The 25039-nt window shown below is 42.4% G+C and overlaps 1 protein-coding gene across 9 annotated transcripts; it reads right to left on the bottom strand.

Annotated features, from left to right (window-relative positions):
- Positions 1-1619: 1619 nt before the first annotated feature.
- On the bottom strand, positions 1620-24585 carry LOC144479610 (inositol-3-phosphate synthase 1-B-like). 9 transcript variants are annotated; one of them, XM_078198531.1, is made up of 12 exons: positions 24046-24254; positions 18244-18462; positions 16955-17092; positions 13153-13314; positions 10131-10260; positions 9004-9197; positions 7342-7491; positions 6931-7146; positions 5885-6049; positions 4660-4773; positions 2988-3205; positions 1620-2477 (listed from the first exon to the last, which is right to left on the bottom strand). In XM_078198531.1, exons 3-12 carry the CDS (start codon positions 17066-17068, stop codon positions 2303-2305), a joined length of 1638 nt encoding a protein of 545 aa, XP_078054657.1. In that variant the 5' UTR covers positions 17069-17092; positions 18244-18462; positions 24046-24254; the 3' UTR covers positions 1620-2302. The 9 variants fall into 9 exon arrangements, with proteins under 9 accessions (XP_078054657.1, XP_078054655.1, XP_078054659.1 ...); XM_078198529.1 differs by having other exon boundaries at positions 17574-18462; positions 24046-24250; XM_078198533.1 differs by lacking the exon at positions 18244-18462 and adding an exon at positions 17574-17651 and having other exon boundaries at positions 24046-24250.
- Positions 24586-25039: the final 454 nt, after the last annotated feature.

Genomic DNA, 25039 nt, shown 5'->3' with positions numbered 1-25039 from the left:
CTACCTGCCTCTATCTAGGTCTACCCCATTATCTCGTACCCCAGAGTTCTGTTTTGGATGAGGGAAGGGGAAAGAGAATATTGCAGCACGAGTCAGATAGCCTTTTAAAATGAATTCATGTCATGGTTATTATAAAATACAAAATGTACCACTTGACACCTAGAAAGACCTCAGCTCTGAGCCTCATGTTTTATTAGATATATTTTTTTAAATATCTGTTATGACTCTGTACAGCCCCATATTTCCACTATCTGCCAATGGATGGCAAATTCCATTAAAACCTCATGTTAAATCATGACAGTATTGAACACACAAGTTGGCTCCTGCCACAGGCAGTTTGCTGATCCCAGTCCTATGGGCCATGGTTTGCTATAGTCGTTCTGTGTAGTATATATATTGTCACCTGTATGTTCTTTATATATTGTAAAGATTCTTTAGATGGTCAGTTGCATATTAAACTGTATCAATAAATGCCATGGACCGTTTTTGTATTTTTTTATCCTTTGATATTGCTATCTTTCAACAAAACAGGCAGTTCATACTACCCAACCCTGCCAGTGGATTTTTAGACTTGCTCCTGGTATCCAATGATTCCTACGCTTCTGCTCACTCCCCAGACTCCTTAATATTCCACCCAATCTCGTCCCACTCCTGCTTATTCCCCACACCCTTTAATATTTCACCCAGTCCATTCCATTTGGCAGGGAAGGGAATGCCAGGTATTGCCCTCAGATGGAGGGAATGATCAGCTATTACCCCAGGGTAATGGCCATTGAGGATCACATACACTCAATGGAGGCAGGAACTGTTCAAGGGGGACACCAAACACTTGGAGTGGGTCAAAAACAAGGCATGTTTGATCGGAGCAAGGGAATTAAAAGGTACTTCTATGAGCCGTTGTTGAAAGTTTACAATGTATTGCTCTACCCACTCCAAGATGGGAGATAAAATTCATTGTGATCTGGATATGGGGCTCCAGCCTTCCAAAGTTCATAATGGCCCACGTTTTGACACCAGAAAAACTCCCCTGTCCTGATTAGTACACTCACCTCCGCACTAGAAAGTCATGGCTTCAAACACCACACCAGATTTCAATACACCCACCATTGTCCCAGCAATTGCAGGCTTGTACCACCTTGCCCAATAATCTTCAAAACCAGTCCAGATTAATGAGTTGGTTAATCAGAAGTTAAATGCCACTAAAATTGGTAATCTAAACTCAGACCTTGAAAAATACAAAAATCATTTTTTTTCCACAAATATGTTATTCAGGGCTTGTGAGCTAGATTTCAAGGAGCTCACAAGATTCTTGCTCTAGGATGCCAGCAAGTTGGTATTGCTTTCTATGGTAGTGGCTAAGTATAGCCTCAAATATCTGTTTTTATTTCCAGCTAAACAAAGAATCTACAGCTGCTGTAATTATAAATGTCTGTGGCCTTTGACAGATTAATGCCACATGTGGAAATCTTGGCAAGGGTGAAAAGCAGAGTGGTTTAGGTAGGAAATGTCAGAAAGGTGGATCCAGCTGGTTTAAGGCACAGCTGCCAATGGTGGGGTGATGCAAGGGAGACTACAAAAGATGCCAGAGTAGGATACAAGAAAAAAAGTTAGATCTTGCTGTGAGTACAATTGATTGCCCCATTTTACTATCGCACATTAACTACAACAATATTTAATGAAAAGCACTTTGGGATGTCACAATACTGAAAGGTACAATATAAAATGCAAGCTTGATCTTATTTAAAAGGAGACAGAGCCAAGAGCAGCACCAAAAAGGATACTGGAGGACCAAATACACAACTACCTTCTGAACAAGAATTTGTAAATCCAACTCCAGGAGATTACACAGAAACTGCCAAGAACATGCTTCCTCAGGGAAGAGATTATTTACAGCACCAACAATGGTGAAATCACCAGAAAAGAAAATCACAATGGATACTTTATGTTGAAAGATTTTATTCAAGTACTTAGCATCTAGTTACACCTCAGGATTGTGCTCATGTTGGCAGTAAATTGTTCACTTATAACCACATCACCAAGACGTCCAACATAAAAATATTTCACTGAAGCATCCTTAAAGTTTCAACTGTTGCAAAACTACATATTAAAGTCATCGACAGCACCCAGAGGCTAGAATGTGGCAAACAGGACTGAACTTGAATATTCTAGTGTTTGAGAGATGATTAAAACAGATGTATCACAATAGCTTAAAGAACTCTAGAAAAAAAAACTAGGATGACCTGGAGAACTTCAGTTAAATTACTACACCATTGACCACACTTCAAGCAGTATGTTTGAAAATTTAATTAACATATCCATTGGTGTGACCATTTAAAATATGGTTCTTGTGGAGGATATTGTTGAGTTTTCCAGCTTTGTGAGGTATAGATTGAGTTGCAGAGTGGGTAGTTATAAAACTCCTTTGCATCTTGTGTTCCAGGAACATGTGGTTCTGAGGAGGAAGGGCCAGACAAGCTCTAAAAGAGAAAACACATCATTGTAACAGGTGACCAGTCAATTCACAACATGCTTGATTTGTTACCAAAGACAAGCAGGCACAAGTGAGGGATAATTTCCACCCCTCTGTAACCCGTGATTGCTTCTTGCCAGGGAGCCAGCTAGATCAATCACATTCTTGCTTGCTCCTTTCCTGGATCTCTCTTACCAACAAGGCCTTCATGGGTGAAGCAGTTGAAGCTACCTCATTAAATGTTTTTAAGGCAAAGATAGATTGATTTTTGAACAGTAAAGGAATTAAGGGTTATGGTGAGCGGGCGGGTAAGTGGAGCTGAGTTCACGAAAAGATCAGCCATGATCTTATTGAATGGTGGAGCAGGCTCGAGGGGCCAGATGGCCTGTGCCTAGTTATGTTCTTATGTGTCAACATACCTCATACCTTGAATTCAACAATCCATTCTTCAATTCCCTTAGAAATTCTCCCTCTACAAGCTTCACTGAAGCAATAACAAGATTTTTCAAACACACACCTGAGAATATTTTCAATGCAGGTCCTTTGCCTGAAGAGAGAGTTAATGACAGGACTTCCGTCTGGCACCAATGGAGCTTTGCAGAGGTAGCTAAGGACTGAGAGAACACTGTGGAATGTTTGGAATTCTGGATCCAATTCGGTTTTGAATGTTATCCTTTGGCAGAGTTCAGTCAGGATCACGAGGTCCAGAATAAGAGGACTAGCCAACAAGGAATCCTAAATAGGAGGTATGAACATTAAGACTTTAGCAGGTATTCAATAGTTTCAGAATAATATTCCTCAGAATGAAAAGCAACAAGATGAGTCACCAAGTTAAAGAAACAGGGTTCACCGATTGCGTACTCAAAGCATATGCATTACTGTAGGATCATTTATACTGCTGCCTCACAGCACCAGGGACCTGGGTTCAATTCCAGCCTCGGGTCACTGTGTGGAGTTTGCACATTCTCCCCATGTCTGTGTGGGTTTCCTCCCACAGTCGGAAAGACGTGCTGGTTAGGTACATTGACCCAAACAGGTGCCGGAGTGTGGCGATTAGGGGGATTTCACAGTAACTTCATTGCAGTGTTAATGCAAGCCTTACTTGTGACTAATACATAAATTTCTACTTTCTGTCCAATTTGGACAGATTAGGTCCTCATTTATGTCAATTGTGGATTAAGTTTCAGAGCACAACAATGATCAGGAACATAGTATGGTCAGCTTCACTAACTGAGAATGAGGGGGGAGGAACTCAATATATAAAATCAACCCAGTGCATGTGACATTTAGGATGTGATATTTAAACTTAAGTAATGCACAAGCTAAAGAAAATCTACTACAGTCACAAGGACAGGGCCAGAAAGCTATAGGCTGGTTTTCTGGATTGGTTGAATGGGCAGAGGTATTTTCCCCAAGGACCTGTACTGGAATCTCTGTCTCCATTATAAAAAGGACTGAACACAGCCACACGATAGAGATTTGTAGCTGATACTAAATCAGAAGCCATGCAAAAGTGACAGCATAGGTGAGTGCAGTGGGCGTAGGTAGGTTGATGCAAGACATACAAGAACAGTAATAAATGAGAGAATGAGTTTTGAGACACACGTTAGAGACAATTCAGCCTAGACCTCTCACTAAAAATACGACACTGATGTTCTATCAATTCAAATAAATACAGTACTAGATCCTTCCACCAGAGGCACAAACAAGAGCAATAGAAAAGGTGCAGCAAGAGATGAACTTAATTGGGACTATTGAAACAAGAGAGAGAAATCCAAGTATTAAAATTAGTAACAGTTTTCAGGGGAAATCATGGAGATTTTCCTCTAGTTATTGAAGTGAGGAGTGGTGGGCAGGAGTGGGAGATTAGCCTATAGTGCAACAGCAAATCACAATGGACTAACTGACCACCTCCTATGATTCAGTTTGAAACTGCTCCCATTATCTTCTGTTCAAGAACAATATTACATTTTGGGATGTTAGCTAATAGAATGTACTTACTGAAGAGAATGCAATTGTAATGATATACAAAAACAACTCAGCATCTTGTAATCTCTGGAGGTATAGAAAGTATTGCCAATACTTTTCATTCTCATTTCTATTCCCTTAATATACACCAATCTTGCTCTGAACCCACAGTAACACCAAATATTTGTCCCACAAAAAAGGTACTGAAACTTGGCACATACCTCACAGGTGTTATGGAGAACAATGGTGTTAGTGCCACCCATCATAATTTCTGATGTATACTCATCCATCGCACGTTTGCTATCTCCAACATACGGAACATACTTAATTACAACCTAAGGAAAGTACAAATTCACAGAATCTCAGAAAAAGCAAAAGAAAGAAAGGGATGTTCAGCCCACCACAGCTCATTTCTCCACAAACTTCCAGCCTGCTGCGATTCTACCTGGCGGGTCATTGGCCTGTATGCCGTGTATCCAGTCAGGCCAACCAGTTCATGCTTGTGTTTCTGCTCCATTCAAACCTTCCCCCTTCATCTAAATCTATCTATCATAATCCCCTATTTCCTTTCCCCTTCACGTGCTCACCCATCTTTCCCCGACTCACTTCAGCATAGCAGCGAGTTCCACATTCGCTATTCTTAAAGTAAAGAAAGGCTTCCTCCAAATTCCCGAATGGATTATTTTATGGCCTCTATTTATGCTCTTCCCCATAAAGGGGAAACATTCTCTCTGCATCCACCATCATCCAAGGCATTTAGGAAATTTATTTTATATTTAAAGAGATGTTGGAAATTACAGAAGAATTTATATTTATTACCTCAAGCAGTTCATGAGTAGCAGTGGCCCTTTCCTTGCTCAAGTGACCATTAATCACATGCAAGCTTAGTAGATTCAAGGATCACCATATCAGGTCAGTTATGGTCTCTCAGAATGGCAGAGAAGACCCAATGGGCCGAATGGCCTACTTTTGCTCCTACGTCTTATTCAATGAACATCAAGATCTTGGACTAAGTAGGACACAACAGCCACACATGACCTTGCCCTCACCCATCCTGACAGGCAAATTTCTGGGGTGAAGATAGTGATCAGGAACAGTGGCAGACTCATTGCTTCTTAGTCCAGGATGCAGACTGAAGTATCCCTGGACCACAGGAAATAATAGCCTACACCCAAAGAACTCAGGATACACAGCACTGTGACAAGTGCAAGGCAGGGGAAAAAAAGGAGAGACCAACACACTATAAACCCAAATGGAAATAAAAATCTTCTATTAAAGATTCTTTTACATAGCAAATCAACCATTAAACACTTCATAAAATTTTCAACCCAGAATGCAGATGGACAGACTACATACATCATCATAGTAAGTCAGAAGTGAACCACAATTGGTATAGGGAAGGGCACAGGAAAGAAAAGAAAGGCATCCCCTCCCCCCAGTACTTACACAATGATCTGGTTTCTCGGATGGCTTGTATAAAATGGGATTGGATTGAACCATGTCATCCACAACATTACTCTTTGAAATCTCCTTTGATCGAAACTGCTCTGGAGCAGACAGATTCTTCCCATCGTTGTTACCCAAGTGATTGTAACTGACAATCGAGACAGTCTGGAGAGGAAGAATATGCAAAGCACTGTCAAGTTAACCAGTCAGCTTTTAATCTCCATCCTGAAATTGCTACCACAAATTCTCTGGGACTTTTGTCTTGACAAAAATCAACTGTTGCAATCTGAACGGCACAAACTGGCTAGCAACCAAGTCAGTCTAAAAACTGGCTGAGAGCCATCTACTATATTTAGCAGCATGCCATGGCTTAATAATTGGAATTACACATTAGACGTCACACCATAGAGGTATACAAGTGAAGCAATGGGCAATTTAATTTGAAACTTAAGTTCCCAACGTCCTTAAAATAATTCCACTACAACTCAATTAAACCCTGGGATCAAATACAATCTTGTAATGACAGCCTTGTATTGGGTGCTTCTGAAATCAGAAGCACAAATAAAAATGTGTTTTTAAAGCATGCTCTGTAATAAGCAGGGTTTAAATCATCTATTTCCAGCAGCCAAGATTGCACTGTGAAATAGAATTATATTGCCAATCAGTAATATCTGGATTGGTTACATTCCCAGCCACCTTTGCTTGCATTTTAAAGAGGAGCAGTTCTGTAAGCCACGGATACCTTCCCAATTGCATCATGGCCAAGCCATATCCTGCCTTCCCTGACCGCTAGTGCATGCACACAGTCACTGGATAGCAAACAAAAACTTGCCAATTGCTCCAGGCCAGACAAGAGAAATATGTAATTCTGTTTAATACTCCAAACTGCTGCATACTAATGATCAGTCAATTCAGTGCAAACCAGAGGTCAGACGTAACACCTCCTGAAGATAGTTGTGTAATTCCATAGAATCTCGACAAATACTGAATTCCAGAATGGAAATGTGTATCAACAAGATAGTAGATCACATCGAAGAGTTTCTCACCTTTAACCCAGCACTGACGAGGAAGTCCACAAGGACAGATTTTATCTTAGTCTGGCCAGATTTGAAGTCATCACCACCAATAAACACCTTGTGTTTTATAGCAAGATCAACAACTCCTGGTACAAAGGTATTCTGTGGAGATCCGTTGATATAAGCACAGCCCTCCAAAATGCTAGCCACAGCAAACATGGACGATGGAGATATCTCCCTTCCACACTGCAATGGAGAATTAAATCTAGGTGAAGATAAATTAATATTTCAAACAGCAGGATAATCTAACAACTGCACTTTGCAGGTTCCAGAAGCAGTTGGGTGCCAAGGAACTTTAAATCTGTTTCTCATTCGGACACACGTAGCCCATTTAATAATTTGTCTATTTGAGAACTGTTCTAAAGATGTGGTACATTTTACCTCAATCGCCTTCATGAGATTTTCCGCTGTGTTGTTGACACCGGGAATGACATCACAGAAGCGCTCAGTATTTGCTGTCCATAAGACAATCACTTTGTTGACTCCGCTCTTTGCTTTGAAGTCCCTAATGTCCTTTCTAATTTGCTCCACCTGGAAGACAAATACAAATTCTGCTGAAGGCATTTTTCTTTTAACCAAAACTTTTGAAGAGCAGTTCTTATTACAAGTTCTCCTCTCCAAGAATCCAGCAGGGTGGGTTGTTGGGGGGGGGGGGGGGGGGGAGGGGGCAAGTTCTCCTCTCCAAGAATCCAGCAGGGTGGGTTGTTTGGGGGGGGGGGGGGGTAATAGAGAGAATCATACAGTGCAGAAGGAGGCCCTTCAGCCCATCGAGTCTTCACCAACACATTAATGACACCTGAACTCCTACCTAATCCCATCTGCCAGCACTTGGCCTGTAACCTTGAGTGTTATGTCATGCCAAGTGCTCATCCAGGTACTTTTTAAAGGCAGTGAGGCATCCTGCTTCTACCACTCCCCAAAGGCAGTGCATTCCAGACCATCACCACCCTCTGGGTAGAAAAGGCTTTCCTCACATCCCCCCCCCTAAAACTGCCCCTCATGACTAACCCTTTAACTAAGGGGAACAGCTGCTCCTTATTCACTCTGTCCATGTTCCTCAATCTTGTACACCTCGATCAGGTCGCCCTTCAGCCTTCTCTGCTCCAACGGAAACAACCCAAGCCTATCCAACCTCTCATCATAACTGAAATGTTCCATCCCAGGCAGCATTCTGGTGAATCTCCTCTGCACCCCTTCCAGTGCAATCACCTCCTTCCTATAATGTGGCAACCCGAACTACACAGTACTCTGTGGCCTTACCAAAGTTCTACACAACTCCAACATGACTTCCTTGCTTTTGTAATCCATGCCTCGATTGATGTTCCAGATGCCTTTTTCACCATTCTACTAACATTCCCTTCCACCTTGAGATCTGTGGACAAACACGCAAAGGTCCCTTTGTTTCACAGAACTTCCTAGTGTCCTACCATTCATTGAATACTTCCTTATCAAATGACTCCTTCCAAAATGCATCATCTCTCACTTTTCAGGGTTAAATTCCATCTACCACTTATCTGCCCATTCCATCTATATCTTCTTGTAGCCCAAGACATTCCACCTCACTGTTTGCCACCTGGCCAATCCTGGTGTCATCTGCAAACTTACTAATCCTACCCCCACATAGTCAATGTCATTTACATAAATGAATAAAAAGGGGCCTCAACACAGATCCCTGTGGTACGCCACTGGCTTCCAGTCACTAAAGCAGCCTTCTGTCATCACCCTCTGTCTCCTACAACTGAGCCAATTTTGAAGCCACTATATATCAAATTACCTGTATCCCATGTGCACGCCAGAAGCATGGCTGAGCTTTCCCATCCAGGTCATGTACAGCACCAAATGGCACCCTGGTCTAGAGAATAGCCAACACCCCATCTTCTGTATGAGATTACTATTCAAGAGAGAATACTTCTTTGAAAAACAAAACTAGGGTGCATGGCAAATGATTCCTTACTCTTCCCCAATTAAAGTGCCCAAAATAATCCCGGGAACAATGCAGCTCAGAGGATGAGCCATTTGACCCAGCATCAAACGTTTCTGTACCTGCTCCTTTTTAGAACCGGGGATTACATTATCTGCCCTGTCCTCCTGATTAGCTGCAATGAATTCTGGAATGTAAACAGAGGGTCGAGGGTGAAATTTCTTCATGTGAGGCTTCAGCTGTTCCTGAAGCTGCCAGTCAAGGACCTGAGCTCGCACCATGGCATCTGAGAGGTTCATAGAGGAGATATCCCATCCTGAAAAACAAAGTCTCAAACTTAAAATTCAATAAGGAAAAAAGATGCAGATATATAACAGCTGGGGAGCCTAAGAATTGTTCCCAAAATGTTGTAATTTAGACAAATTTAGCAGTGAATTATAACGGAAGATTCAGGTTTTGGTAGAGATATAATTGTGGAAGAACTTATTGTTCTAATAGTCCCCATTTTACATCTGTCCATCTAAACACACAAATGGGGCCTCATGTAGTGTCTGACCTGAAAAACACCTCTCCCAACACAGCACTTCCTCAGTACTGGACAGTTGTCAATACAAATTCAAGTACAAGCCCTGGATCAGCCCCATGACCAGAAATTGACAGGCATCTACCACCAAGCAGAGTGCATCACAAGGTCACCGATATCATTTGTGGTGAGCTAACCATGTCTGCTAGATAAAGAGGAGTCCATGTAGGCAGCATATCAGTTTGTGATTTCTGGTTCAGACTTAGAAACATAGAAACCCTACAGTGCAGAAGGAGGCCATTCGGCCCATCGAGTCTGCACCGACCACAATCCCACCCAGGCCCTCCCCCCACATATTTTACCCACTAATCCCTCTAACCTACGCATCCCAGGACTCTAAGGGACAATTTTTAACCTGGCCAATCAACCTAACCCGCACATCTTTGGACTGTGGGAGGAAACCGGAGCACCCGGAGGAAACCCACGCAGACACGAGGAGAATGTGCAAACTCCACACAGACAGTGACCCGAGCCGGGAATCGAACCCGGGATCCTGGAGCTGTGAAGCAGCAGTGCTAACCACTGTGCTACCGTGCCGCTCCTTGGCAGAATAAAACTAAAAGTTATAGATTCAAGTAGGTCACTCCAGTTCTTTTACCTGATATATGTCATCCCTGAAAAAGCCATCAGATCCAATGATTTTGGATAATGCAGCATGGTACCTACCATCAAACACGATGTCATTTGGATTCACTGTGGGCAGTAGATCCTTGAAGGGCACATAAACGTCACCAGCAGGACCAGTCCCAAGGCACACAGTGGAGGCTTGAAACAAGGATCCATAGTAATTAGCAACCTACATGTTTGGAGGGTAAGGGGAAAATGAAAAGTTAAAACATGCATCATCTACACAATTATTGAGACAGAGGAGTGTTTAGGGAGGGGCAGCAGTAGTTGTATAGTACTTGCAATACAGAAAAATCCACTTGCCCAACTTCCTTCCTCCCACTCTTGGAGGAAAGAAATGAGTAGAAATTTAGAGGTTACATTTGGCATATTGCAAAGACAATGTAGTATAACATTTAAACTGAATTTTTAGATCATAAATAGAGTAGGGTTAGACATTCAACCTTTTTTTGGAGATTCTTTAACATGTTAGCTCTTGAAATCAAAATCTGTCAATCCATTTCAGAACCTTGTGTCACAATCATTATTCTTATAAACACCATGTCTCATCAAGGGACGATCCTCAACCCAGGAACCAACCAAGGGAACCTTTGTATGCTGCTTCCAATCCAAAAACATCCTTCCTTTATAGGGATCAAAACTGCACACAATATTCCAGTTGTGGTCTCAAACTTACTAAAGCCCTGTACAACAAAGGTGGCAGGACAGCACAGTGGCATCACTGCCTCAGCGTCAAAGACCCAGGTTCAATTACGGCATCGGATGACTGTGTACAGTTTGCCATTCTCCCCAGGTGCTCTGGTTTTCTCCCACACTCCAAAGGTGTGCAGGTTAGGTGGATTGGCCATGCTAAATTGCCCCTTAGTGTCCCAAAATGTGTAGGTTAGATGGATTAACCATGGTAAATGTCTGGGGTTACGTGGATAGAGTTGAGGAAAGGGCCTGGGTATGACATTCTGTCAGAGAGGTGGTACAGAGTCGATGGGCCAAATGGCCTCAAAGCTATAAAGAAAAGTAAGATGGATGAGAGTAAACTAGCTCAGAATATAAAAACAGATAGAAAAAGGTTGCTACGATATATAAAACGAAAAAGAGTGGTTAAAGTAAACATTGGTCCTTTAGAGGATGAGAAAAGGGATGTAATAAATGGAAGTTAGGAAATGGCTGAGGCATTGAACAGGTATTTTGTGTCGGTCTTCACAATGGAAGTCACAAATAACATGCCAAAAATGGATAACAAGGAGGCTATGGCAGGTGAGGACCTAGAAACTATCACTAAAGAGGTAGTGTTGGGCAAGCTAATGGGGCTAAAGGTAGACAAGTCTCCTGGCCCTGATGGAATGCATCCCAGGGAGATGGGCAGAGGAAATAGCAAATGCACTAGTGGTAATTTACCAAAATTCACTGGATTCTAGGGTGCTTCCTGCAGATTGGAAAACAGCAAATGTTTTTTAAAAAGGAGGTAGACAAAAGGCGGGTAACTATAGGGCAGTTAGCTTAACTTATGTAGTAGGGAAAATGCTTGAATCTATCAAGGAAGAAATAGCAAGACATCTGGATACAAATTGTCCCATTGGGAAGTCGCAGCATGGGTTCATGTTTGATTAATTTGGTGGAATTCTTTGAGAACATTACGTACACAGTGGACAATGGGGAACCTGTAGGTGTGGTGTATCTGAATTTCCAGAAGGCATTTGACAAGGTGCCGCACCAAAGGCTGCTACATAAGATAAAGGTGCACGGTGTTACGGGTAATGTATCAGCATGGTTAGAGGATTGGTTAACAGAAAGCAAAGAGTGGGGGTTAAAAGGGTGTTTTTCTGGTTGGCAATCAGTGACTAGTGGTATGCCTCAGGGATCAGTGTTGGGACCATAATTGTTTACGATTTACATAGATGATTTGGAGTTGGGGATCAAGTGTAGTGTGTCAAAATCCTCAGATGGCACGAAGATGAGTGGCAGAGCAAAGTGTGCTGAAGACGCTGAAAGTCTGCAAAGGGGTATAGATAGTCCAAGTGAGTGGGCGAGGGTCTGGCAGATGGAGTACAATGTTGATAAACATGAGGTCATCCATTTTGGTAGGAATAACAGCAAAATGGACTATTATTTAAATGGCAAAAAATTGCAGCATGCTGCTGTGCAGAGGGACCTGGGTGTCCTTGTGCAGGAATCACAAAAAGTTGGTTAGCAGGTAATTAAGACGACAAATGGAATTTTGTCCTTTATTGCTAGAGGAACGGAGTTTAAAAACAGGTTATGTTGCAGCTGTATAAAGGTGCTAGTGAGGTCACACCTGGTGGACTGTGTTCAGTTTTGGTCTCCTGGATATACTGGTACTGGAGGGGGAGCAGAGGAGATTCACTAGGTTGATTCCGGAGTTGAGACGGTTGGCTTATGAGGAGAGATTGAGTAGACTGGAGCTATACTCATTGGAATGCAGAAGAATGAGGGGAGATCTTATAAAGGGGATAGATAAGATAGAAGCAGGGAAGTTGTTTCCACTGGCATGTAAAACTAGAACTAGAGGGCATAGCCTCAAAATAAGGGGGAGCAGATTTAGGACCGAGTTGAAGATGAACTTCTTCACCCTAAGGGTTGTGAATCTGCGGAATTCCCTGCCCAGTGAAGCAGTTGAGGCTACCTCATTGAATGTTTTTAAGGCAAGGATAGATACATTTTTGAACAGTAAAAGGAATTAAGGGTTATGGTGAGCAGGCGGGTAAGTAGAGCTGAGTCCAAAAAAAGATCAGTCATGATCTTATTGAATGGCGGAGCAGGCTCAAGGGGCCAGATGGCCTACTCCTAATCCTTATGTAATATACACCATCTATCTGGAACGGAATTAAGTAACCCAGATTTCCCAATGCCACCTGTTGTGTCAGAAAATTATGTAGGAACACAACTACAGTCTGCTCAGTCTTTTGCTGCTTACTAGTTTAGCATCTCAGGAGCTTTACTCTAAGAGACATTTCAATGTATTTAGATTCTCCCAATATTTTCCATCCCTCTAAATTCTTGGATGAACAAGCAGTAAAATCAACTGGTCTAAGAAACAACCAACCTTCACTCCTGTTTTGGTCATCCAGGAAAGTCCCAAACTGTTGGCCAGAACTGCTGCAGTAACCGTTGTTCCATTGTTACCACCCCATCCAACTAGCATCACACCAAGTTTTGGCACCTTCCTCGCAGTGCGAAAGGTGAATTTGGTAGAACACGGTTTCACCTAGTTAGAGCCCAACACAAAGATTGGTTAAAACAAATCCAAACAATTTAGCTCAAGGCATCACCAGGGGTGAAACAAAAACTTGCCAATCGGCCTTGGATTAGAATTCAGAGTTAACTTTTGCTCCTCCTGGAGACAGTTCAACTCGAGAAGGCTCAACAAAGTTTATACAGCAACTAAATGCATGAAGCTTGCACAATCTGCTCAGCTGAGCAACAGTGAAAGTGCAACCTCAGTTGAAAGGTACATACAATACCATGGAGGGCATAACAAACCCAAGCAGTATTGTAAACAAAAAAATGTCAAAGGGAATTCCAGATAACATTACACTAAAGGTGCATTGAAAGGATGCAAAAAACCCTCATCCCACATCTTCAGGGAAGGAGACGATCAAATGATAAATAAACAATCCCAGTTATTATATATGCACAATGCAAGAGGACCCCAAAGAACAAAGCTAAATGATGTAAATTAGAGCCCCTACCAAGCCCATCCAACATTACCCACACTGCACACTTTTTCGAAGGTGGAAAGTCAGTGCAATCAAGTAATTGCTCCATTAATGCACAGTCATCTGATAAGGCCACTCCCTAATAATGCTTAAAAACTAGAAATATTGCAGAAAAAATCTCACCCATTGCTACCATAACATAGTCAGACACGGGTTTATGATCCTGTCACCTTAACGTTCGGGATCGAATTGCTTTACTTTACCTAGAAATGTCACAAGCAGCATTAACCACAACAGGACATGTGCTTAATAAAGTTAAACCAGCCATACGCAAAAGGAAAAATAGAACACTGAACCACCGTTTGGTTTGTTGCAGAGCCATTATGCAAAGAAACACTGGCATAAAAACACCTAAGCTGCTCCAAGTGGCTTTTCACTGTTGTCCATTCCTATATTGAATGGATACAAGACACCAAATCACTAAAAGTAGTTTCAGTACAGCTGAATACTCATGCAAAGGATGCAGAGCTCAGTCTTTCTTCACGCTGCAAAAATCTTCTTTCAGCTTTACTCGATAGGCCAACAGACTGAAATTTAAAATAAAACACTGATCAAGAATTTGTGTTTTTATGGGGAAAGTGAGATAGAAAGCAAGACAATGTATGTTTTGGGAGGAAGCGATCCTGCCACTTCCCAAAGGGGAGTAATTTCATATACACAACTTCCTCAGGCCCAATGTACTAAACAACCCAATCTGCAGATGCCCATTAAACACACAGGGTTTAGTTCAAACAGGCTTGACATGCCATCAAAGCAAATAAAAGGCATCCAATGAGGCACTACTTGGATGACTAATTATATGTTCCCAAAAGGGAAAGAACTGCTTTGATTTCAGGCATTCTTCAAAGAAACTGGCCTGAAGCAAACAGCAGTGTTAGGATATTTTAATTCCCATTTTTGCCAGTGTATATTTACATTTACCAATGGAAGGATTCAGTGGCGCAAAAACATCCAGTTTGTCCAACATTTCAGTTAAAAAATATCCAAACTGCACACCAACATCTTGGACTATTATTTTCAGAATAATTACACCATCATGTCAAGCATTATATTGATTTTCTGCAATTAACTGGTGATAAACTCAACTTTCAATTTTAACCAAATACCAACAGTTTGGAGGTCTTGCGGCACAGTGGGTGGTGGTCTTGCCTCAGTTAGAAGCTCCAGGTTGATGCCTACCCCAAGACTTGATGACCAAGGAAGGAACATACATAATTCAGCCAAACAGGTTGATCATTCATCTGCAAATCCTTCCAACACATGCCAATAGCAGGCAGTGTGAGTGGGAGAGATTCCTGGTCAGCCATATGATGGAAATAAAGTTGGAGCTTCTATCACCACTATGCATAGTTCCAGATTACAACATGCAACTCAGATGCTGAGTGATCTGTAACACACCAAAAGTTTAATAGCACCGCACTCTCCACCTTGAGCAGATAGGAGTGTGAGGTGGGAAACCTGTGCAACACCATGATAGAAGATCATGGTCAATTCTTATGGTCGGCTACTCCCCTCACATAATTTAGAGGGTTAAAGACCACAGGGGTTGCAGGTCTGTTTACAGACAGTGCAAACATTAGGACATTAAGATTTTAACATCTGCACAAAGACTGTACAATAAAAATCCCTTCCCCACAATCATTCCCAGATAAATGGAGCTGGATCAATAAATTCTTCAATATATTTTTGTCCATGCTCGATTTGGCCTCTGTTCAAATCTTCAATGACGGTGATCAAAAACCTACTTCATAATGACGAGCAGCCATTAGCCATTTCTTTAAGAGGAAGGAAATTACAGGGCTATGAGAGAAGGGCTTATTGGATGCTTCTTTCAAAAAGTTGACAGATATGATGTGGCAAATCACCTCCTCCTATGCTGTAGGATTCTGCTCCAAAACAGCACACTGCAAGTTCAAATCTCTAGCATAGTAATACTTAATGCCCTCACCCACAAGTAACACAGTGGATTTCCAGACAATTCCTCCACTTGAGATCACCAGGATCACACTGAAAAAGAAAAGTGTATCTGATCCTCAAACTAATACCAGCATTGGCAGTGATATGAAGAGACAAACAGATATATCCATGGCACATTCTTCATGTATTCTTAGTCTGGTTTTAGGTGTTTTATACAAGTGATAATATTGTTTAATATCAATGTGGCAATGTTTTTGCACAACGTAGCTCCTCCATCCCCATCTAACATGGGTCTAACCTAGTTTCCTATGTAGGCAATAAACGTTTTGTTGCAAAAAAGGATAAATTTTCATCCAAATAACTTTAATACGTGTATTTTTTCCCCTGCTTTTAATGGGACACAGTTCCAGATTGTAGCTTTCCAATTCCTCACCCAAGTGAGGATGTTTAATGCTCAAATTGCATTGATAAGCAGTCAGGATATTCAATTTTGGAGGACTACAATGGAGCTTCATTCAATTTTCATCCAGCATCCAAGATGTGTGCCTACCAGAAAGATTGCTGGACACATTCAGGAGTAGGAAACTTAGCTTAGCAGGAAATTAGTAAAAATTATAGGGTGTCTCATATCTCCAACCCCTGCTGTTTATGTTCACAGCAAGACCACCACCATCCTCTACAGCATGAGAAAACTAAAAAGGAAATGAGCAAGAAAAAAGGTTGCCAGGAAAATTTCAAATTCAGACAGGATTTGGATGGATGGAGCACGGATTGGACAAAAGGACAAAAACCTTTGGGTTTGTTTTCATTTAGGCAAGGAAGAGAAAAATGGGCAATATACATATACATGATTAAACGGTCCAATTTTACTGCAGAAGTCAAAAAGCAAATACTACCTGGAAATTAATTGACCCGAGTGGAGATTTAATTGTTTGATCATAGAGCCCTTCAAGCCCCATACAGCCAAGTCCCATCACATTGTGCTTTGGGCTGTTATTGTGTCTGCGCAGGAGATGGAATCTGGCTCTCTTACAAATTATTGCTACTTCCCAGTATCAGAGTATGCTCCATCACCTTGGTAACAGTATTATGAATTTCCACAACTAAAACTTTTATTACTAACTAAATTTTGCATACAATAGACCCACAGTCATGCTGCTTACCTTTCTGGCACTATTAACAACAGCAATTAGTCAGAAAAAGACGCTTTACCTTAACTGATCCATTCTCTTCATAGACACGTGTAGTCTGGTAGGAATATACTGCCTCAATGCAATCCCTGGTGTAAGTCACATCTGGGCTCTCAATAGTAAACTTCTCAGCCATCCTGAACTGTGTGGAGGGGGGCACCTAAAAAGAAAGATGCAGTTTAGAGGGTTTTGGGGAAGAGCAAAGGAAGGGGCAAAACAACATTTAACAGCAGAAACTGGCATGTGGCATCAACACCACCCAGTTTGCTAGTTTAAGGTTCATTCTGGGATCAGCTCCTTTTAAGTTATTAAATATTGCTGAAAAGTAGTCATAAACAAGTGAATGTCATGCAAAATAGGAATTTTAGTGGTATCCTATCAGCTGAGTATAGAGCCCCTGTTGCTTTTCAAGCATTTAATACAAGTCCTCGGCTCAAACATGCAAGATTATCAGCCACTGCAATCAGAAGGCTCCAGATTTAGAGCTAAAATTAGACTTGCCCTGAATTTTGTTTCCAAGCAGCTGGCTAAAGAGCAGTATAGGAGATCTGCAACCTGGTAACCTGCTTGTCCACTAACTTAAGAATGTAGCAGTGTAAGACTTGTTAGAGAGAGAGAAATAAAGAAAATGTTTTCCAGACCTTTCATTTTACTCATGCTTGTCACTCCTTGCTCAGGCCATTCAAATTTTCTGCTCCTTCATCCCTGGAGCCATGTCTCTGCACCAGTCATTTTAAAAATGAGATTCAGTTTTATTGTAGACTTGTGTGCACACAAGCAGAAAAGTCCATCCAAAGTCCAAATGAGATCTTTAGTTTAACCCAGTTTGAAACAGCACACAGATTGTTTTACACATCTTAATTGTGTTAACGTGCTACTGTTCTCCTCAGACAGCATCTCAGGGCTGTGTGGTATATGAAGCAACACTTGTGCAACTATGCTTATCTAGACACCTGTAAAGCTCTGCATAGATGGCACCAAGACCATTGTGCAATGTAAATACAAAGAGACACACTAAAGATCGCAAAGATTTAAAAAGTTCTTAGCTCAACAATCCAGTTTTCTTATGCTCATGTACTTATTTTACAGTTCCCTACACTAAGCACACAAGCATATGGCAGCGCCCATCCAATGAATTCAAGATTAAAAACTTAAGTTATGCAGTTTGCTGACATTTCATATGATGCAAATGTATGAGGGAGAAAAAAGTTACTCAGTCATGCTGCTTAAGCCATTGCAGTCACAAGGTTCTTACTGGAACAAGATCCAGCAAATCTATAAAATGTTGACAGAATCTATGCAGTAAGGCACCTGTTCAAGTTATATAGTATCTTGTAAACAGAAAAAGGTCATCCAGACTGAAACGTTGGCTCTATTCTCTCCACAGATGCGGTCAAACCTGTTGAGATTTTCCAGCATTTTCTGTTTGTGTTGACACAAATACAACGTTGACAGTTTGCACCCATATTCAACCACAGGTTCATGAGTAACTAGTCTCGACTGACAGGAGGTGGACATTTCCTCATAACACTGCAGAGAGTAAGAATCAACTTTAGCATGAGCATAATATTTGAAATCCCAATAATCACAAAATACTAACAGGTGTATGAAAAAGGATTGATGTTAGAAAATTGTTCAGCAGAATAATGAGGAATAATCTCCAGGGAGAAAGGATCCAAAGGGATCATGGGACAAAATTTGGCTGCTACAATTCCGACATTAGTGACAGCAATTCAAAAAGTATTCTTGGTAAAGTACTTCTGCATGTCACAAGGTTATGAAAAGCACAATCTAAACACTAATTATTTTTGGGGTGGGTCAGATGAAAAATATTTTACATTTTAGGAATTCCTATAGCTGCAACTCAGGTGAACTATTCAGCACCCAAATCCTGTTCCACTAGTTAAAATTATAGCTGACATGGTGAGGAAGATAGCAGCCTTTGAATGGTCCACTGAGTAAACACCAAACAGCAACAAAATATTGATTAATGATCTCCCAGTCTTCAGAGCAACAACTCAAGCCACCATAATAGCTGTCTTCAGGATCAAACAACATGCTACATACTTGATCCTGAAGACAGCATACATAAAAAGGAACAGAATGGCTAGAGTGAATGTTGAACCCTTGGAGGACGAAAGGGGGGGATTTAATAGTGGAAAACGAGGAAATGGCTGAGACTTTAAATAGGTTTTTTGTGTCGGTCTTCACGGTGGAAGACAAATAGTTTACCGAATATTAACGATCGAGTGTTGGTAGAAGGAGAGGTACTCAATACAATTATTGTTACTAGAGAGGCAGTGCTTGGTAGATGAACGGGACTGAAGGTGGACAAGTCCCCGGGCCCGGATGGAATGCATCCCAGGGTACTGAAAGAAATGTCAGAGGTAATAGCGGATGCATTAGTGGTTATTTATCAAAATTCACTGGACTCTGGGGGAGTGCCAGCTGATTGGAAAATGGCTACAGTTACGCCGCTGTTTAAAAAAGGAAGTAGACAAAAGGCGGGTAACTACAGGCCGGTTAGCTTAACGTCTGTAGTTGGGAAAATGCTGGAATCCATCATTAAAGAAGAAATAGCAGGCCATCTGGATAAGAATGGTTCGATCAAGCAGACGCAGCATGGATTCATGAGAGGAAAGTCGTGTTTGACGAACTTACTGGATTTTTATGAAGATGTGACTAGTGCGGTTGACGGAGGGGAACCGGTAGATGTGGTGGTTTTGGATTTCCAAAAGGCGTTCGATAAGGTGCCTCACAAAAGGTTGCTGCAGAAGATTGGGGCACACGGAGTTGGGGGTAGGGTGTTAGCGTGGATTGGGGATTGGCTATGCAACAGGAAGCAGAGAGTTGGAATAAATGGGTGTTTTTCTGGTTGGCAGATGGTAACTAGTGGCATGCCGCAGGGATCGGTACTGGGGCCTCAACTATTTACATAGATGATCTGGAGGAGGGGACTGAGTGTAGGGTAACAAAGTTTGCTGACGACACGAAGATAAGTGGAAAAGTGAATTGCGTGGAGGAAGCGGAAGGTCTGCAGAGAGATTTGGACAGGCTGAGTGAGTGGGCGAGGATCTGGCAGATGGAGTATAACGTTGGCAAATGCGAGGTTATTCACTTCGGAAGAAATAATAGCAAATTGGATTATTTAAATGGAAAAAAATTACAACATGCTACTGTGCAAAGGGACCTGGGGGTCCTTGTGCATGAGTCGCAAAAACTCAGTCTGCAAGTACAACAGGTGATCAAGAAGGCAAATGGGATGTTGGCATTTATCACAAGGGGGATAGAATATAAAAGCAGAGAAGTCTTGCTGCATCTGTACAAGGCATTGGTGAGGCCGCAGCTGGAATACTGTGTGCAGTTTTAGTCCCCTTACTTGCGAAAGGATACATTGGCCTTGGAGGGAGTGCAGAGAAGGTTCACCAGGTTGATACCGGAGATGATGGGTGTAGATTATGAGGAGAGATTGAGCAGATTAGGTTTGTACTCGTTGGAGTTTAGAAGGCTGAGGGGTGATCTTATAGAGACATATAAGATAATGAAGGGGCTGGATAGGGTAGAAGTGGAGAGATTCTTTCCACTTAGAAAGGAAACCGGAACTAGAGGGCACAGCCTCAAAATAAAGGGGGGTCAGTTTAGGACAGAGTTGAGGAGGAACTTCTTCTCTCAGAGGGTGGTGAATCTCTGCCCACTGAAGTGGTGGAGGCTTCCTCGTTGAATATGTTTAAGTCACGGATAGATGGATTTCTGATCGATAGGGGAATTAAGGGTTATGGGGAGCAGGCGGGTAAGTGGAACTGATTCACTTCAGATCAGCCATGATCTTATTGAATGGCGGGGCAGGCTTGAGGGGCTAGATGGCCTACGCCTGCTCCTATTTCTTATGTTCTTATAGGAATTAAGTGTGGTTGGAGGCCACTCAGCCCCTCGAGCCTGCTTCACCATTCAAAAACAATATGGCCGATCTGATAAACCTCAACCCCACATTCCTGCCTACCCCGGATAAGTTTCTTGATTATTTAATCAAATAATCTATCTAGCTCTGTCTTTAAAATATTCAAAGACTCAGGTGGAAGAGAGTTCCAGAGACACTTAACCCTCAAGAAAAGATTTCTCCTCATACGTCTTAAATAAGTGACCCCTTATTTTTAAGCAGGGACCCCTAGTTCTAGATTCTCTGATAAGAGGAAACATCCTCCCCACAGACAATACCCCTCAGGGTCTTAAAGATTTTAATCAAGTCACCTCTTACTCGTACGTTGATACAAACCTAACCTCACCAACCTTCCCTCAAGACAATCCACCCATTCCTGGTACTAGTCAAGTTAACTTTCTCTGAATTGCTTCTGACATCTTTCCTTCAATAAAGGAGGCCAATACTGTACATAATACTCCAGATGTGGTCTCACCAATGCCACACAGCCGAAGCATAACCTCCCTACTTTTGTATTCAAATCCCCTCACAATAAATGATAACATTCATAGATATCATAGAATCCCTAGAATCCCTAGAGGCCATTCGGCCCATCGAGTCCGCACCGACCACAATCCCACCCAGGCCCTACCCCCATATCCCTACATATTTACCCACTAATCCCTCTAACCTACACATCTCAGGACACTAAGGGCAATTTTAGCATGGCCAATCAACCTAACCCGCACATCTTTGGACTGTGGGAGGAAACCGGAGCACCCGGAGGAAACCCACGCAGACACGAGGAGAATGTGCAAACTCCACACAGACAGTGACCCAAGCCGGGAATCGAACCCAGGTCCCTGGAGCTAACCACTGTGCTACCGTGCCGCCCCAATTAGCTTTCCTAATTATTTGCTGTACCTCAATACTAACCCTTTGACTCATGCACAATGACACCCAGAACTTTTGCACTGCATAGCTCTGTAATCTTTCAGTTAGATAATAAGCTTCTTTTATTCTTCCTACATGGACAATTTCACATTTGTCTACGTCAGACTCTATTTGCCAGATTTCTGCCCATTCACTTAATCTATCAATGCCCTTTTGCGGTCTATTTACATCCTCTTAGGACTGAGTCGAAGAGGAGCTTCTTAACCCAAAAGGATTATGAATCTGTGGCATTCCCTGCCCAGTGAAGCAGTTGAGGCTACCCCATTGAATGTTTTTAAGGCAAGGATAGATAAATTTTTGAACAGTAAAGGAATTAAGGGTCATGGTGAGCGGGCGGGTAAGTGGAGCTGAGTCCACAAAAAGATCAGCCACGATCTTATTGAATGGCGGAGCAGGCTCAAGGGGCCAGATGGCCTACTCCTAGTTCTTAGCAATTTACTTTCTTACCTATATTTGTCATCAGTAAATTTAGCAACCATACATTTGGTCCCTTCACCCAAGTAATTTATACAAATTGTAAAAAGGCGAGACCCTAGCACTGATCCCTGTTACATCCTGCCAACCAGAAAAAGACCCGTTCATGCCAACTCTTTCCTGTTAGACAATGTTCAATCCATGTTAATATTACACAATAACCTTTGATGGGGCATCTTATCAAATGTTTTCTGGAAATCCAAGTACAGTACATCCGCTGGTTCCTCTTAAGCCACAGCACATGTGACTCCTTCAAAGAACTGCAATAAATTGGTTAAACATTCCCTTTCACAAAACCATGTTAATTCTGCCCAATTACCTTAAGCTTATCCAAGAGTTCGACTAGAACATCTTTAATAATGGCTTCTAACATTTTTCCTAACTGACCTATAGTTTCCTGATTTTGTCTCCCTCCCTTTTTGAATAAGGATGTTACATTTCTTATCTTCCAATCTAATGGAACCTTCCCCAAATCTAGAGAAATTTTGGAAAATTAAAGTCACTGCACCAACTATCTCATTTGCCATTTCTTTCAAGATCTCAGGGTGAAGTCCATCCGGAACAGGGGATTTGTTAGCCCGCAGACCCAACAATTTTCCCAATACCACTTCCTGGTGATTGTAATATTTCTGAGTTCTTCCCTTCCATTTCCTGATTTAGGGATAAGTTCTGAAACTCAAATCTTCATGGGTGTAGTGCAATTATCTTTCAAAAATGTTGAGGTTGCACAACACAGACACCTTGTGCTCCAAAAAAATAAATGACATTTCCAATCACCAAAACACCAGTTGTTAGCATATTAATGGATATAACCTCACAAATGCCAATGTCATCCAAATAATGGCAAAATACTGTGATACTGGAAATCTGAAACAAAGCAGAAAATGCTAGAAAAACTCACCAGCCTGGCAACATCTGTAGAGAGAGAGAAATAGAATTAATGTTTTGAGTCAATGTGGCTCTTCAGCAAGAGTCACACTGACTCAACACATTAATTCTATTTCTCTCTCTACATATATTGCCAGACCCTGCTGAGTTTTCCAGCATCTTCTGCTTTTGTTTCATTTGTCTGGCCATATTATGAAGAACAATATCAGATTTCATTATCTCTCTCCTTCCCCCTTAAAACTAGAGGCAGTCAATGCAATGTAGTCACCAAGAAATCAAATCGGGAATTCAGGAGAAACTTTGCCAGGCAGCACGGTGAGAATGTGCAGCTACCAGAGTGAATAGGTCACATCTCCAGGTTACAAAAAGGAGACTGTGACACTGGAGACAGTGCAAAGATTTACAAGGATGACACCAGAACTTGAGTTGGAATAATCCAGGAAGGATGAACACGCTGGAGTTCTGTAGAAGAGAGATATAGTGGAGGCGAGATCTGATGAGAGGCCTTTAAAATTATGAAGGGGTTTGATAGAGTAGAAACATCTCTACACGTACTCTACATTGCAGAGGGAGTCCAGAACTAAAGACTATAAAATCTAGAGAACTCAGGAACAACATCTTTATCCAGAGAGTAGTGAGAATGTCTAACACCCAGGAGAGGTTGAGGTGAATGACAGAGATACTGAGGGAGCTGCATAAACACGAGGGAGAAAGGAATGACGAAGAGTGGAGAGCAGCTTGGACCAAAGGGCCAGTTTCTGCGCGGTATCTCCTCTGTGGATGGCGGGATTTGAACCCAGCAAACCCCTTAAAGTTTCAAATACCTCAACCTTTGGAAACTCTGGGGAATATACAACCCCTCCCCCCCCCCCCCATCTTACCCTTCGAGAAAAGCAAGGATTTGTATCTCTTCAGCACTTTTAACAGCCACCAGATATTGATCAAAGCGCACTTTGCCGATCATGAGCTCGGTGTTCACCCCCCCCCCCCCCCCCCCGCTCCCGGTGCTGAGCTCGGCGCAGGCTCCTGTTTGAATTACCGGAGCCGTTAACTGTCAGGAGGCTCCGGCCTCAGCGCTCTGCGCCTGCGCACTCGCCGCCGCCATGGGGCGCGTTCCACCGCGCCTGCGCACTCTGCGCCCCAGGTGAGCGCGCCCGCCGGCCGCGCACTGACAGCCTGGCTCCACGTTGCCGTTCGGGAAACGCCCGCACCGGAGCGTCGCCATCGCGGCCAAGCGGCGGCGGCCGCCGCCGCGCTCGCATCCTGCTGCTCCAGAGTGTCCCGTCTGAGAGGGAATCTCCCCCTCTCGCTGGGTTATTACCGGCTCTTTGTGTTGCCTGTCCGTCAGATTTCCTCAGCCGCCTGACTGACTGCGCGCTCACCGCCTCACTCGCCTTCATAAAGAGGCGCCGACACTCGTCACCGTGGTTACCGCTGGACCAATCAGCGCTGTGAGGCCAAAGGTGGGGCCATTTAAAGGCGGGGCCATCGTCATACGGAACAGAACGGATTACTGCAAAGAAGTGTACCGACAACCAGGAACACTATAGATAGGTCAACCATTTAAAGGGACAGTGACCTTCCACCTTCCTGCTCTGCCAAGTAAACAATCCTTTATTGCAGGAGCATCGTTGTATTTTTCCAAGGCCGACCTCGAAGCTTGCAATCTGATCCAGCAAAGCCTTGTAAAACTTGTTAAACATTTAGGTTTATCTGAGGTATTTACTTTATAACGAGCCAATGACAAATTTGGAGATGCAAAGGAAAAAACAGAACATTCTGGAAATACTGTAAGTTTCCACTATTTGCTTTCCATGACCACAACACAATGGCATCAATGTGTAATACATTGCATAAGGACAAGTAGGAATAGAT

The sequence above is a fragment of the Mustelus asterias genome, chromosome 26, assembly GCF_964213995.1.
Source record: "Mustelus asterias chromosome 26, sMusAst1.hap1.1, whole genome shotgun sequence".
In the NCBI taxonomy this organism is placed as follows: domain Eukaryota; kingdom Metazoa; phylum Chordata; class Chondrichthyes; order Carcharhiniformes; family Triakidae; genus Mustelus; species Mustelus asterias.
This window is presented reverse-complemented; position numbering and strand designations above follow the sequence as displayed.